Raw genomic sequence first — 15896 nt, 5'->3', positions numbered from 1 at the left:
TCCTGGAGCCGCTAACATTTAGCGTCCACGTGCGGTATCTGTAGTCTGGTAACTGCCGCGTTAACCGGGGTCTGTTCTGAGCTGGGTAGCTGAGGCCTGACTCCTGGCTCGGTTTCTTCGAGCCCGCGCTGGTTGACACGTGATGAGAACATTAGGAACCGTAACAATGGCTGTTTGCCGCTGAATTTAGCAGTGGAGAGGGGGCGGGGGGGGGGGTGGTGGCCGTGTGAGGTATTTAACATACTGCCTCGTCGGCTCCTTGCCCACACTAGGAGATCAGCCGCTTCCATTCTTGCCATGTTCTGGAGGAGGAAGTTAAAGTGACTTGCTTGGAGTGGTGCCATTAACAATTCACAGCACCCGGGGGCGCCTGGGGGGCTCAGTGGGTTAAGCGTCAGACTTTGTCTCAGGTCACCATGCGGCTGTTCATGGGTTCGAGCCCCACATCAGTTTCTGTGCTGACAGCTCAGAGCCTGGAGCCTGCCTCAGATTCTGTGTCTCCCTCGCTCTCTGCCCCTCCTCTGCTCATGCTCTCTCACTCAAAAATAACAAACAGTAAAAAACAAACAAACAAACAAAAAAACCAATCTGTAGCGCCCAGGGTTGGCTCCCGTCTCCAGGCTGAGTCTGGTATGCACTAGGGTGTGGTGTGCTGGATGGGGCTGTGGGTGCTTGACTTCGTTTCCTTCCCTTCTTTCTGTAGGTGTTCAGGTACAGCACTGCCCTGGAGAAACACAAGCTGTTTGTCTCGGGCCTGCCTTTTTCCTGCACTAAAGAGGAACTGGAAGAGATCTGTAAGGCTCATGGCACCGTGAAGGACATCAGGCTGGTTACCAACCGGGCGGGCAAACCGAAGGTCAGTGTCTGCGTGCGATGCGTTAGCCTCCCAAGGCTCGGGCCAGCCTCGTTCTCCATCTGTTCAGGCTATTAGGTTCTGAGTGGGTTTCTCTGCTGAGAAACGACAGGTTGACAGAATGTTAGGACACTTGGTTCTACTTGCATTTGGACTCGGATTGGCTCGTTTCCAGCTAATTATGCTAAAAAGAATAGGGCATCGGCCGTGGTGGGGAACCTGCCCTGAATTAGCAGGAGCCTCAGCGCAGACCCCTGGCTGTGAGGTGTGGGCGAGGTGCCCTCTTCCGGAGCGAGCGCCCTCTTGCCCAGGCTGGCCCCTTCACTAGGCCTCCAGCCACCACTTCCCGTCCCTCCCCGAGACCCCATCACGTCCTCCCCTTAGCCCCCCTGGGCGCCTTGCGAGATCCTTTTTGTGCGACATTCTGAGTAGTTGTTCAGGCACGTGTTTGGATGACCTCTCGTTCCCCCGGCCGTCCAGGGTGATGGAGAGTTGAAGACTATGAAGCAAGGAGGGGCCGAGGTGCAGACATGAGGGCTCATCCCGTGTCCAGCCGCCTCATCCATTCGTTTTTGCTGGATTTATACTGGTCCGTCTGTCCGTTTCTTTCCTTCGTTATTCTTATCTTTTTTTTCTTTCCTTTTTTTTTTTTCTTTTTTTTTGCTGGAGCAAGCATGAGGTGTACCAACCTCACAAAGATGATCTGAAGTTACAGTCGGTGGCAGAAACAGAGGAAGAGTAGGGCCAGCGAATAAATCTGTAGACAAAGGACGGTGGCGGTGGGGGGAGGGAACCCGATGACGGGGTGCCTGCCCGGTACCGGCTTCCAGAACTGAGGGAGGAAGTCGTGTCTGGCTGCGCAGCACCTCACCTGACGGCTCCGGCTCTGCCTCTTTCAGGGCCTGGCTTATGTGGAGTATGAAAGTGAATCTCAGGCGTCGCAGGCCGTACTGAAGATGGATGGCATGACCGTCAAAGAGAATGTCATCAAAGTGGCCATCAGCAATCCCCCTCAGAGGAAGGTTCCAGAGAAGCCAGAAGCAAGGAGAGCGCCAGGTGGTGCCTTGGTGCCGCGGCAGATTTACGGAGCGTAAGTGCTTGCGTGCCACCCGGCGCAGACTCCGTCCTGGCCGGCACCGCTAGCTGGTTTCCCGCTAGTCACGCGGGCTTGGGCAGAGAGCCAGGGCCTGCCGTGCTGGGGACGCTCACCGTGGCTCAGCAGAGCAGGGTGCCCGGAGCAGGTCCGCACGGCGCGTGAGCCGGGGAGCGGAGCCCTTCCTGGTGTTCACAGTTTATACACGTGATTTATTTGAGGGCAGTCGGTTTCTAGGCGGCGGTTATTTTAAAGCCTCCTTTGGCAGTAGGGTGCATACGTGTGGATTCAGAAGCTTGCCGGGGTGACCTGTAGCCCCAGCTATAATCCTCTAAGAGCGAGGTTTTCAGCCGGTAGGAATGAGACGGCAAAATTGTGACGTTAGTTGGTGAGGTCCGAAGGATGACAGCATTTTGATCCGCCCTGCTTGTGACTGTATTGCACAGGGTTGGTCTTTGCCAAAATTGTGGAAGGGGCAGTTTGTTAAACCGGTTTTCGCCAGTTCAGAGTCAGGGAGAACGGGGATCATCCCTACCTTTCTGGTTTTTACTCTTCACCTCTTAACTTTGTGCTCTGTGCATTGAGAGAAATTTGTCTCGTAACAGACTACAGAAATGACCCTTGAAAGTACAGTCTTCACCGTTTAGCTTTGGGTGATTTAAGACCATCCTGGCTTCTTTTCCCAAGTCAAGGAGGGGCCGTGAATTGTTGCTTGGAAAGGATACATTCGGTGTTTGCTCTTCCAGGCGGGGGAAAGGAAGAACCCAGCTCTCCCTGCTGCCTCGTGCCCTGCAGCGCCCGGGCGCCCCGGCCGCTCAGGCTGAGAACGGCCCCGCCCCGCGGCCAGCGGTCACCACCTCAGCGGCCACCGAGGCACCCAAGATGTCCAATGCCGATTTTGCCAAGTTGCTTCTGAGAAAGTGAATGGGACTGTGGAGAAGGGAAATGCCTTACTTCATGCTGGCCAGGAAGACCACCCGGCACCCAGCGGTACTCTGGGTATGGAGCGGCCCGGGGCAGCACCCCTCTTGCACATTTTCCTCTGGGTTAGACAGAAAGGGATGAGGGTGTCCAAGGAAAGAGGCTTGAAGCGCTCCCTCATATTGAGGGCAATAGGAGGAAAATGATCACTCCGTGGTTGGGCCCAGGGTGTCGTTTCCTAAAATATTTTTGTGTCTTATGGAGCGAGAAACAGAAGTGAAACTCAAACACCGTTTTGAGACCCACCTGTCCAAATGTTTTCGGCCAGCTCTGGCCCCCTTTTATAAGACACTTCTCTTACACCTTGCACAGCACACGTGCCCGTCACTCTTTTAATTTTAAAAGACAAAATGGCAGATGCTAGTAATTCACCAGAATGGCCTATTTTAGTAAAGGGGTGGTGGGGGGGATAGGGGAAGTCACCTAAAAAAAAATTGATGGATTTTTGTTCAAGGGGGCTGTGCGCGTTTTTATATTATGTATTTGTAAATGACACATCCACCCATTGTTTTATGTTTCCTAAAAGCCGAGTCTTTGTGACATTTGTTTTGTCCGGGAGTTCTGTGCGCCACCTGCCGTGGACCATTTTCTTTGCCTAGTGTTGAGTGAACTGTATTCTTTGTCTAAACATTGCGTTTCAGCCCTTTGGTTTTGTTTAAATGCCATGTCAAGTGCAAACTTAAATTCTTCCCACTTAGCTTTGTTTATTAAACTGAAGTTCTCTTAAAAACTTCTTGCTGAATGGTACTCAGATGTTCATTCAAACCCGGACGTGTTTTGAGATGGGTGCACTTGGTGTTACCTAACACACGTGTGAATAGAACTTTTGTAAGGCCAATCCTGTTGTCCCTTTGATTTAAATCCTTTCCGTTGTGATGGGTCTTCAGTTTTAAACTTTACTTTGCAGCATGTTGGCACTGCAGCTGTTAAGCTTTTTTTTTTTTTTTTTTTTTTTTTTACCTCTCTGCTTCTGTCAAATATTTATCGCTTTAAAAGCAGCATTGCCAGTCCAATAGGGAAACAGACTTTGTAAAGACACTCTGGGGGAAGAAATCAGGAAATGCTTTCATGTGTGATGGAAATCAACCCACTTCTCTGGTTTTTTAAGTCTCTGTGCATCAGGCTTTACTACATCTTTCACGGAAAACTGTAAGCATTATACAAAAGCACAGACAGAAGAGCAAAAGGAAGTCCTTATGTGCCTGTCACTGAGCCTCAGCATTTCCCATCTAGTGCATCGGCCTTCATTTCTGCCCCCACCCCCTCCTCCCTGTTACGGACATCACAGAACTCCCCCAGTAACGGCGTAGCACCTGCCTCAAAGAGATAAAGACCTAAAGGTCACAGTATTGTCATCATCCCTAGAAACATGAGCAGTCATGCCTTCGTGTCCTCAGCTAACCATATTGCCAGTTTCCTGTTGTTCTGTAAATGTATCTCCCCGCCCCCCACCCCGGTAAGTTAGGATAGGTTGATAAACCTCCCAAGGCTTTTAATCTGAAGGTTCCCCTCTACCTTGTCTTTCTCTTTGGCACAAAACATTTTTTGTCAGGTGTTACTTCTGAATTAAATTCAAGTAGTGGCTGCTGGAAGCAGCCAGAAGAACGTGTGCTGTGACCCTGGTTCCTCCTGTGCTCTTTGGAATATGGCCACTCACCCTCCTGCAGAAGCCTGCTCGCTGGGTGAGGGGACTGGGGATGCTCAGGGACGGCTGCTGAGGAGCCACGAATATTCCCTTCCTGATCCAGGTTAATGTGGCTTTACTCTCGCGGCTTCCTGTCTTACTGTTCTGTTTTCTTGATGGGGGCAGCCTTCTGCCCTCACTTTGTGCTCTTGCCTGTCAACACAGGCCCATCACAGAGTCGAACCTCTTCAGGCTGGAGCTCAGGGTGTTGACGGCTCTAGAAACGGACTGTCGGGAACATGTGAGTGGGTCTATGTGTTTTCCCCAGGAAACGAAGAACTGTTGGCAAACAGGAGCACGAAATGGCACGCAGTTGGGAGTGTCAGTGACAGGTCGGTGACTTCTCCCTGCCGGCACAGGTAGGTGGCTAACCCAAAGGGTTCTGTCCCATTTTCCCGTTGAAATTACCGTCTGGGATCTATTTTCTGCCACGATAATCTAAATAGGACTTCACGTTCTGCAAGAATTCCTCCTTCATCCTCGTAACAAACGGGAACAGCTCTTGGATAAGACAGCCAAGTCTCGGGCCTTTCTGTCGTAAAATACTTTACTAGAGTCAGTCATCTGTTAAAATAACATCCTTGCAACAGAACTAAAGCGCACGCTTCTCTATAGTACAGAGCGCTGCCGTCAGGCTTCCTTGGTGTGCCTGTAACATCAAGAAGAGTTAGGCTGAAGAGCTACCTTATGGCAACGTGCAAATACGAAAAGATTTTTTATAGAGGTTTGAATATCACTCGGGACCACTTGAGACATTTTTCTTAATCCTTCAGAAAGCTACTCTGTGCTAATTACACAGTTAAAGAGGTATACAGACACCTGCTACTTCAGAATAGTGACCTCCTTACCGTCAGAGTGTGACTTCTCAAGCCAGAGACCACACTTTGTATGTATTCACCATCATTTGGACCCTGACAGAGTGCACTACGGTGTGAGATGTCCCGTGCTCCGTCACTGGGAGGGGGACCCGTGGCCCTTTTGACTCCGAGGAGCACAGCAGCGGTCACATTGTCGCCTCTGCCATTTATTATCGATAGAGAACCTTCTTCCGTAGAATGACGACGCGGAAACTTGGCCGTGTGGTACATTTTATCATTTTACAAGTTCCTAGAAAAATAAGGCCACTGGAAGGCAGTCTCTTTTGCTTCCCCGAGGGAATGCTGGACACCTTGCTGTACCCTGGCTGCGGGAGGTGGGGGTCAGGTGAGTACGTGGATCAAACTGCACGACAAGAGAGACACATCGGACTATGGCTAAGGGTTTTCCCTGGGTTTGGGAGACACTCCAGTTCGTTACCAAAAATGCATATTTGGTGTTCATACATGGCATCTGTTTTCTCAGATGTATTCTTGAATGTCCACCTACACAAGATGTTACACTCAGAGTCAGACTTGGCCACGTGCACCATACCTGACTTGCGGTATGACCCAGTCGAGTGACGAACTCAGAACTTTGAGACTAAAACATCTGGTCTGAGTTGCTGCAAATGAAGTGTGAGAAACATTCAGACACAGAGAAGACCAAGCTGGCCGCTCGGCTATTCTTAATTAGAAAAAAGAGTCTTGACAGGGAAAAAAAAACCAGCCTCTGCGACTCACGTTCGCAAGCCACCTAGGACTCAAAGACTTCCTTGAAATAAGCAAGGTATCTCACAGAGACGTTGTCAGCATTTTTTATTTTGTATCTCAAAAGTCTGCCCTACTAGTGAGAATTAGTCACAACGCTCATCTCTTTGTAGGGGAGCAAAACTCTCTCAGAAAGAAAGCTTTCCATTATTTCTCAGAACCGGGACCGGGTTGGCACCAAGAGTGCTGACCTCCCAGGTGAAGTCCCAGCACCTCTCAGCCAGTTTCACAGAAACACTTGGAGGAGTTACTCCTGGGGCCCTAGACCTCGTTCCACACTCCCGGCCTCTCCCGACCCGAGTGCAAATTCTGCTCCAGAACCCGTGTTCTGGTCACACAAAGCGCACCGGTGCGCCCCCAGCGCCTACTGGGGCCACCACCACGGACAGCGGACGCCACACAACATTTACTAGCTCAAAAGAAGAAAATAAATAACTTGGGCTGAGTTATAAGTTACCTTAAAGACAGGGCTTAATAATTTAGTTTTGTCGCTTTTTTAACGAAAACATTTGGAGGTAAGTAAAGAACGCTTAAGTTCCTAATCGGTCTCCTTTTGCTTTGGGAGACGGCTAGGTTTCTAGAAACGCTAAGTGTTGCTTCCCACTGGGTCATCCCTTGGCACCAAGGGAGGCTCTCCGGGGTTAGGGCCTCACGGGCAGAGTCTCCTTAAACCCGGAATGGTTGGGCGTGGCCTCTGGCAGGGCCACCGGGTACTCGGTTGTGGCAAAGAGCAGGGTGTCCAGGGTGGTCTCCGTACACTTGGCGATGAAGCGGATGAACGGCCTCACGTCGCCTTCGTTGGCCACTTCCAGTACGTGGTAGTACTCGGACCTCTGCTCCTTGCGGATGGTGATGGGGGGGTAGCCCGCCTGCATCAGGATGAGGTTCATGAGCAGGCGCGAGGTCCTTCCGTTGCCGTCGATGAAAGGGTGGATGTAAACCAGTTTATAATGGGCCAGGGCCGCAAACTCCACCGGGTGCAGGTTCATGGCGTCCTCGGAGTTGAGCCACTGGATGAACTCCTCCATCTGCTTTTCCACGTCTTGAGGATGGGGGGGGATGTGATGTCCCACCAGGACTTGTGTCGTCCGAAACCTGCCAGCTTCCACTGGATCCACATAACCCAGCACCCGCCTATGGATCTCCAGCACGTCGCTGATGGCCACAGAGCCGATGCGGGAAACCAGCGTTGTGTTGATGTACGTCATCGCTGCGTGCATGCCGATGACCTCGTTCTGCTCCTCCAGGCTTTTCCCTGGCACGGCATAGCGGGTCTCGAGGATGTGCCTGATTTCCGAGAGGGTGAGGGTGTTGCCCTCGATCGCGACCGTGTGGTAGATGTGATGGTAGTAGGTTTCCTCCATGACCCTGCGCAGCGCGGAGTTGCCCTTGGGGATGGACATGACCTTCTTCACTTTGCTGTCGATGATGCTGAAATACCTCTGGTCGATCTCCTCCACCAGCGGCAGTGTCCGGTCCCGGTTGACCAGTGCTTTCTCGTGGTAGGGCGAGATGGTCAACGCTCTGGCGTACAAGTAATCGGCCTGGACGATGTCCTTGTCCTCTTCGGAAAAGATGCCGAACTCATTGAGCGCATCTGCGAAGTCTGGGTCCATTTGGAGGGCGTGCAAGAAGAGCTTGTGGGCTTTCTCTCGCTTGCCTTGGCGTTTCATTTCCAGGGCTTGGTTCAGAGCTGCTTTGGCTTCCAACTTCCCAGCTAGAAGAGAGCCAAAGAAGCATGGGTAGGGAGGGCACGGGATGTTCAGGGGCGCTGTCCCCTGTGCCGGTGCTTCAGGGGGCTCGTCCCAGCACTCTCTGTGTGTGTGGATGCGTTTGTGCCCCACACCTGGTGTGTGTGTGTCCCCAGAGCCACAGCCTCCACCCTGGGAGGTATCACCCGGACTCCCCAGCCCCAGCTTTCTGAGGGCCGAAGTGAGTGGCTGTGGCCACAACTCCTGTCAGGTGGCCCTCCTGTATGATCTTCTCAGCTCCCTGCTGTCCTGGATCAGTCCTGATGATGCTGATCCCTGCTCCTGTCCCTTCAGGCCTAGGCTGTGAACAGCATTCCCACCCCCCCTCCCCCACGCCCCGGTGCCAGGCCCTGGGGGCTTCCCCACCCCTGATCTGTTCTTTACATCTTTTAACCCAGTGATTCTCAAGCAGGGGTGATTTTGTCCTTTAGAGGACATCCAGCAGCGTCTGAGACATGGTGGGGTGTCACAGTTAAGGGCGTGAGGGTGCTACTGGCATCCAGCGGGTAGAGACCAGGGATGCTCAGCCTCCTAACTGCACCACAGAGGACAGCGCGGGGGTAGAAACTTCTCTAGCTCTAGCCCTCCCTCACCAGCCCTCCACCCACTGCTGAGGGTCATTAACACATACTTGGCTTCTTTTCCTTGGATGCCCAAGCCCTCTCACCCTCCGGGTCTCTGCCTGGTGCACTTTCCCCTCATGCCTTTTCCTTTTGGTCATTTTCCTATTTACACTGGGGTCTCAGCTCAGGCCTCCCCTCCAGGGAGCCTTCCTGGTGTGCTCCCCTCCTTCCCCATCACCAGGCTGGTGATGCCGTGCGGCAGTCATTTGTCAGCTTGTCTGAGCCGGGAGCTCAGGGTAGACTTGTTCCCCATAGTGGCCCTGTGTCCTGCACACACGACCCAGTATGCACTGTAAATATCTATGAAATTAACAAGTGTTGAGGAGAGCTGGCCAGTCTGTCTTACCTGGAGAGGCCTTGGTCCTGACCGCCAGCAGTGCCGCATCGCTGGAGGTGACACTGAGCTCCGTAGATGGGCTGGTACACTTGGTGACGGCATGCTGCACCCTGTCCAGCTTGCTCCTGAGCAGGTAGAAGCCTTTGAGCACCGTCAGACACTGCTCTTCGATGGGCCCCAGGGGCAGCAGCAGTGCCAGCAGGGACCCCAACACCATGCTCAGCAGCATCACCCACAGGAAGCGGCCCCAGACGGAGACCCACTTCGGTTCGGTCACTGCCATCACTGAAGCCATCGGCATGAGTGTCATCTGGACGGAGGGGCAGGCCCCCTGGACATACTCCGTTGCCTCAGAGCAGGATCTGCAGGGGACCAAGAGTTGTAGGAGATGAAGTGGGGGAAGGGGACACACGCAAGATATGTTGCTGACTTCAGCTGGGGCTTGCAGGCTCCCACACCTCTTATTTCACTATGACCAGGGGGATTGAGGCAAGGCAGGAAGTGCTTATAAACGGGGAGGGGCCAGCCCGAAAGACTGGTGCCACTTCCAGGCCGTTGGGACTCTGAGCAGTAATGCTACCGCACTCAACATTTATTGAGCGCTTACTGTGTGCCAGGCCCCATGCTAAGTACCAAGGACCTCATGCATACTCTCTCTACCAGTCTCCAACAGGAGCAGATGCTATCTATCGTCCTCCCACTTCTCCAGATGAGGAAACAGGCTCAGAGATGAAGCCCCTTGCCCCAAGTCACCCAGTGAGTAAGTGACAGCCTTGGGACTTGAATTCAGGAACTCTCCCCCAACCTCCCTTGACCACAAATCTCTGTGGCCACACATCAAGATTGGCCAAGGCAGTTCTGGGGGCTAGTGTCTGATCCACACAACTATTTTTGTGGCCTGATTTACTGCCTCTTCATGCCCTCACCCTGGTATTAGCCACAGTGCTGCTCTCCCCTCTCTGGCCTTCCTTTCCTGGCCTGCCCAGCAACGATCTCACCTAGAGCTTAGGCAGTCCAAGCATCTCAAAACCTCCAGCCGTGGGCCACAGTGGGTGACCCACTCCTCACCCTCCATCGGGACAGTGGGCATGTGCTTGGGGCTGGCAGTGGAGGTGGAGGGCTCAGGTATGCAAGCACCATTATGCTGACAATAAGCATTTATTGGGCAACTATGGTGTACTGAGCACTGGGCTGCGGGGTAGCCGTGCATTATCTCACTTACTCTTTAACACCTTATGAAGGAAAGCTACCCTTAGCTCCATTTTACAAAGGAAACTAAATCAGCAAGTCAGTTTCTAGAAGGCCATGGGAGTAAACAGAAGCATGAAGAATGAATCCTCAGTGCATCTAGGAAGAGTGCCCAGGTCTTAACCTCTACCTTATTCTCAACCAGGGCCCGTGTACCCCTATTCCGGCCTGCTTCTGGTGCTGGGCCTCCAAGACCCAGAAATGACTGATGAGGTTTGTGATCGCTCAGGGCTTAGAGTCTAATGGGGAAGCTGGCTCGTTGATAACATCTGAAATGGCTTGGTCTGCGCCCTAACGGGGGTACGCTTGGCGTGCTGTAGGGGTTTAGAGGAGGGTGTGAGTCACTGCTTCATCCAGGTGCTTTGTGCGGCTCCCGGAGGGACGGGATACACGGCAAGGGCTGGAGTTCGCCAGGGACGCGGGTCTGCGCAGGGGAGGCAGGAGATGCGAATCTCACCCCTCACTACCCTAGGAAGGGGGAAACTGACGCCCAGAGGGGCTGGGCTACAGTCCCTCTGAACCCCGCCCAGGACTCACTCCCCCGCCGCCCCCTGCCCAGCTGGCTCTTTCCGAGCCCCTTGGGCTCTCCCCCTCCTACCGCGCGCGGCTTCCGACCCTGCAGCCGACTTCAGACGCTCGGAGGCCCCGCAGCCGCCGGCTCCCAGGCCCTGCTCCGCCGCCGGCTCCTGGCCCCGCCCCCGGCGCCTCGCCTCGCCATTGGGTGGTTCGCCATCCTCGTCGTGGCGGATTGGCCTCCCCAACCTGTCCGCCCCTCGTACTTCCGGGTTTTCGCGTCAGCTCCTGCTTCCCCGGGAAAGATGCGCCGTGGGCCACTCCCATTGGCCGGCTCCTGTGTTGGTCTCGTGGCCGCAGCGGCCAATAAGCAACAGGCGGGGCGGTGCCCGGGCGAGAGGCGGGAGTAGCGCGTGGAAAACCCGCGCGGGCGCGGAGATCTGCGGGTATGATAGATGCCGCGGTCGGAAACTGGTAATTCCGCCAGCCCCGGAGTGCTGTGCTTCCCTCTCCACGTCCTGGGGCCCTTCTCCTGGGCCTCCTTTTCCTTAGGTGTGAAATGAGGGTGCTCTCCACCTTGTTAGTCTGCCGTCACAGCCCCTTGTTCTTAGCCACGACGCTGTACCAGGGTTGCCGTCGTTTCTGACCTCTTTTCCTTTTCCTCCCTGAGTTTTTAACTTGGCATCCGCTCGAGAAGGAGCTGGCTGGTTTATTTAGCTTCCAGGGAGATAGAGATTTTTCCTTGAAGCAGAGAGCTGAAACTTCCGTCTTAGTTCACAAATATTGAAATTAAACACCCAGGACGTGCCCAGAAATGCTAAGCATTAAGATGTTAGCCTATAGACTGGAGCCAGAGGGACCCCGGCTGAAGTTCAGACTTTGTCACCTCCGCTCTGTGAGACCTTCGGCAAGTTATTCCGAGCTTCAGTTTTTCCATTTGTAAAATGGAGACAAACTGCCTCGCCTTTGGCCCCAAGTTCAGGATTTGCAGGCCAGACTCTTCAAGATCTGACCTTTTCCATGACACACATTCCCCTTGGGAGCCACTATCAGGCAGTGGTTGTGGGCGTTTCCACTGGAAGCCACACAGCCCGGGGTTCCAGTCCCAGCTCTGCCCTCTTGCAAACTGAGTTACATTCAGCAAGTGACTTGGTCTATCTCACCGGTTCCGTTTGCTTTTCAGTAAAATGGGGACAGTGTGATGACAGTACTTCATAGAGTTTTATGTGAGGGCGAAGTGAGATCCTACATGTCTGGCACAAAGCTGACGTTTGGTGAGTATCCGCTGTTGCAGTTATTCCTAGACAAGACACAAGTCCTTGCTGTTTTTGTTATTCACAGAAGAAACTGTCGGAGCTGTAGGCTGCTCCAACCACGGGGGAGTGACTCCATGTCCTTTCTTAGGTCTCAGCCTGATCCAGTTGAGGGAAGCCACTGACCTACAGCACAAAGGAAGTGTCCCAACCCAGGCCAGAGGTGTGCTGTCATGAAAGATACCATGGGGGCGTGGGGGTGGGGGGTGGGGGGGGGTGCGGGGCATTGCAAGGTGAGGGACCAAACAGCTTTGGCCCTCGCTGGCTGTGCTTCTGCTTATATCTGGTAACTCTTCCCCTATTCCCCCAGCTCCCGGCCCTTGGCATGGAGAACGGCACATAGCAAATGCTCAGGAGATTTTGTTGACTGAAATAAGAGATATCTAAAACAGGACAAACCATGGTGTTTTTAAGAAACGAAAAAAATCAAGACGGTGGTTATTTCTGGGGCTTCTTGTTTCTATCTTTTTTTTTTTTTTCTTTTTAAATGTATTTATTTTGAGAGAATGTGAGCAGGGGAGGGGCATAGAGAGGGAGACAAGAATCCCAAGCAGGCTCCACACTCAGTGCGGAGCCTGACACGGGGCTCGATCCCACGACGGTGAGATCATGACCTGAGCTGAGATCAAGAGTCAGTTGCTCAACCGGCTGAGCCACCCAGGGGCCCCGTATTGTTTCTGTCTTTTGAACGAAGGTCTTGAACACGGTTCCCTTGAAGTGCCCTGAATTTTCACTTCTGATGGCCTGCATAGTAATGTTGTAAAAACTTTTCCCAGAGGAGGGCCAGGCTGCCCTGCTACCAGTGAATTATGGAGGATGGTCAGTGGAGGGGAAAGCAGTGAGGCTCAGGGGCCAGACAGATAATGTGTTCAAATGCAAGGCCTACCTGGACTAGGTCACTCACCACACTGAACTGGATATCATGGGGCTTGTGGACTTCTGTCCCCTCCCGGGCATAAGATGACATCATCATCTGCTTTTAAAGGCACTGTCCGCTTTCCATCTCTTCAGGCCCCAGTTCTTTAATGAGCTTAGACCTAATGAGCTAAGCTTTAATGAGCTTAGACCTGGGATGCAAATCCAGAAGCTGCATAAGAACCATCAAGGAGTGAAACTGCCTGGGCCTGAGACAGTAGAGGGAGGTGGGGAGTGTGGAGAAGGTGAGCGTACCTGCCTTATCCAAGGTGGGTAACAGCTAATCTGCTCTAGCCTCCCTTTACTGTGTGAAAAATGTACTGTGTCCAAGAGTTGACAGATTTTTCTGATTTTTCACAAGAAATGTCAGGCCTAGATCTCGAAGCAAACTCTCCAGATTTTTTAACAGTTGGCATCTCTGCCCACTGGCCATGCAGGGCTGCCAGACTGTAATCCCTGTTTTAGGCTTTTAAAATGGGCGGGAGACGGTGGCCGGGAACCCAGGAAGTAACATCACAAATGCCCGCTCAGCAAATGACTGCGCCACTGTCGGTGACCACCAGGGGGCAGTAGTTCACCAAACATCACGTCCCCGTTCAATCTTTGTCAGGAGATCACACTCAATTTTCTTGACTTTGTCTGCATTCAGCTGTGTTGAATGCACAAAATATGGTCCCTGAAGCAAGATTGAAAAGTCAGCTTTCTCCACCTTAAGCATTCTATATTGGGTGGAAATGGCTTCCTCGTGGCCCACGCAGGAGTTTTCTAAGAGCTTACCTTGACACTTGACAAAGAACCTGGAAAGTGGCTGCTTGGAAATGTGTCCATTATGCAAAACAAAACAAAACAAAACAAACCCTTATGCATCTTTAAGAAACAGCAGTCAAGTGCTTCTTGCTGGCTGAATCGGATTCTATTGCTTAGGAAACACAAAACTCCCCAACTCGAGGCTATATATTGCATTGATGGCTCCAGAATGACTCAACTTCATTTAAAAGAAAATACACCAGACTGGTTCTCTCTCTCCCACCTCCCAGGTTCTTCTCATTTCCCAGCCTGCTTGGATTTTTTTTTTCTCTTTCCTTCTAACTTAGAGCTGCTGCAGAAGAGGCCCCCAGCAACCCTTTTCCCTGACTACTGATGTCCTCAGTTTGCATACCCAGTGGGGTCCAGGGGGCATCCACAGGAGACAGGGTTTGGGATAGGTGTCCTTGGGCTGATGGCTCATGCTTGGGATTCAGGATGATCTCAGACATGCAAAGAAGTATTGTTTTCAGAGCAAATCACTTGGGGAAGTGATGTTTCTTACTTTCAAAAAATTAAACCATAACTGTTTCCTTTTCTCATTAAATAACCCAAATAACCAACTACCTACTTAATTTTTTTTTTAATTGAAGTGTGGCTGACATACAATATTATGTTCGTTTGGGTGTACAACACAGTGACTTGACAATTCTGTACATCATGCAGTGCTCACCATGAAGAGTGTAGTTACTGTCTGTCACTTTACAATGTTATCACAACTACTTTATTTCCTAAAAGCATAATGGGATCACAGATATAATAGAAGGCACAAATAAACAATAAGACAAAAAAAATCCTGTGCACAATTGTACTAGATATTTTTTATGCACATCTATTTTTAAATCATGAAATATTTCAGACATCTAGAAGGCATAGGTAGTAAAATGGGTCCCTGGGTGCCTCCCCGCACCCCCCCCCCCACCAGTTTAAGAAATATCATATTATATTACCAACGTACTGAAGCCCCGGGGCACTCTCTCCCATATCACCTTCCCTTCCTTCACTCCGAGAGATAATCACTGTCTTGAATTTGTTACTTATTACATCCATATATGGCCTCTTGTTTTTACCCACCAGTCCTTTTCTATTACAAGCAACATGTCAGTGAAGTTCTTATATGAGCTTTTGGTGTGTGCCTGGAAGTTTCTCTAGGGCAGAGCTTCTCAACGAATCACCTGGGGAGCTTTTAATTTTTTTTTTTTTTTTCAACATTTTTTATTTATTTTTGGGACAGAGAGAGACAGAGCATGAACGGGGGAGGGGCAGAGAGAGAGGGAGACACAGAATCTGAAACAGGCTCCAGGCTCCGAGCCATCAGCCCAGAGCCTGACGCGGGGCTCGAACCCACGGACCGCGAGATCGTGACCTGGCTGAAGTCGGACGCTTAACCGACTGCGCCACCCAGGCGCCCCCTGGGGAGCTTTTAAAAAAACACCCTATACCTGGGCCTGCTCTAGACTGATGAAGTCCTCCAACCTTTCTGATCCTTCTGTATCTTGGCTATACGTGGAAATAATTGTACTGGTCACACTATCTCATTACTGGTAGTGGTAACCACCATTTATTAAGCACTTACTGTGTACGAAGTAGTTTATGTGTATTGTTTTATTGGACTTTTGGAACAATGCTGTGAGGTAGAGATTATTAAGCCCACTTTACAGAAGGTAAGACTGAGGCTCATAGAAGTAATTAGTCTGAGTCACACAGCAAGCAAGTGGCAGAGCCAGGGTTCACAACCAGCCTTCCTGACTCAGAACTTGTGGTTTTAACCACTAGGAGACTCTATGATTTCAGAGCTGACAGGTTATGCTTAGGCTCTTCAGTTCTACAGGTGGAGAAACTGAGGCGGATAGAGTGCAAGGGCAAAGCCAGGACACAAATCCAAGTCCGTAGACTCTCTCTTTATTCATCAACACATCACTTTCTTATGTAAAAGTACTTTGAAGAAGGGAATGAGAAGTAAGGAGGGAGAAATCTTAATAAAGCCATCTTTTCTTCTCAAGACAGTTTCTGGCTCTCCTAGGGTCAGCTGGATCTGCTCTGTATCAGTTATCCACTGCTGTGTAACAAATAATGCCCAAATTTAGCAGCTTAACACAACAATAAACATTTATTATTTTACATAGTTCATATGTGTCAAGAATCCAGGAGTGGCT

The 15896-nt window shown here is 51.4% G+C and overlaps 2 protein-coding genes and 1 pseudogene across 7 annotated transcripts in view; 1 reads left to right on the top strand and 2 right to left on the bottom strand.

Annotated features, from left to right (window-relative positions):
* The window catches only part of SART3 (spliceosome associated factor 3, U4/U6 recycling protein), a 36576-nt gene extending 32916 nt beyond the window's left edge, over positions 1 to 3660 (top strand). For both annotated transcript variants that reach the window (XM_042961356.1, XM_007092338.3), the window contains exons 18-20: positions 704 to 856; positions 1753 to 1943; positions 2693 to 3660. In XM_042961356.1, coding sequence (XP_042817290.1) covers positions 704 to 856; positions 1753 to 1943; positions 2693 to 2870 — 522 coding nt within the window. In that variant the 3' untranslated portion in view covers positions 2871 to 3660. The remainder of the gene's footprint in view (positions 1 to 703; positions 857 to 1752; positions 1944 to 2692) is intronic.
* On the bottom strand, positions 2450 to 2583 carry LOC122232871 (annotated as a pseudogene).
* Positions 3661 to 6267: 2607 nt separating the features above from the next.
* FICD (FIC domain protein adenylyltransferase) lies at positions 6268 to 12941 on the bottom strand. Of its 5 annotated transcripts, none has more exons than XM_042962515.1 (3): positions 12926 to 12941; positions 8957 to 9309; positions 6268 to 7953 (listed from the first exon to the last, which is right to left on the bottom strand). In XM_042962515.1, exons 2-3 carry the CDS (start codon positions 9255 to 9257, stop codon positions 6878 to 6880), a joined length of 1377 nt encoding a protein of 458 aa, XP_042818449.1. In that variant the 5' UTR covers positions 9258 to 9309; positions 12926 to 12941; the 3' UTR covers positions 6268 to 6877. The 5 variants fall into 5 exon arrangements, with proteins under 5 accessions (XP_042818449.1, XP_042818446.1, XP_042818448.1 ...); XM_042962512.1 differs by lacking the exon at positions 12926 to 12941 and adding an exon at positions 10794 to 10990; XM_042962514.1 differs by lacking the exon at positions 12926 to 12941 and adding an exon at positions 10326 to 10345.
* Between the last annotated feature and the right edge of the window lie 2955 nt (positions 12942 to 15896).

The sequence above is a fragment of the Panthera tigris genome, chromosome D3 (genome assembly GCF_018350195.1).
Source record: "Panthera tigris isolate Pti1 chromosome D3, P.tigris_Pti1_mat1.1, whole genome shotgun sequence".
In the NCBI taxonomy this organism is placed as follows: domain Eukaryota; kingdom Metazoa; phylum Chordata; class Mammalia; order Carnivora; family Felidae; genus Panthera; species Panthera tigris.
Note: the sequence above shows the minus strand (reverse complement) of the source record. Positions and strands in the feature narration are given on the sequence as shown.

What these genes read in the sequence shown, in the direction of transcription:
- FICD (XM_042962513.1), bottom strand. Translation starts at nt 10,157, where the DNA reads ATGCACGGCTACCCCGCAGCCCAGTGCTCAGTACACCATAGTTGCCCA. An exon ending in TTGGACTGCCTAAGCTCTAG is followed by an intron (nt 9,310 to 9,945) that starts GTGAGATCGTTG and finishes GGTCCCCTGCAG; the next exon opens with ATCCTGCTCTGAGGCAACGG. An exon ending in CAGGACCAAGGCCTCTCCAG is followed by an intron (nt 7,954 to 8,956) that starts GTAAGACAGACT and finishes GCTCTCTTCTAG; the next exon opens with CTGGGAAGTTGGAAGCCAAA.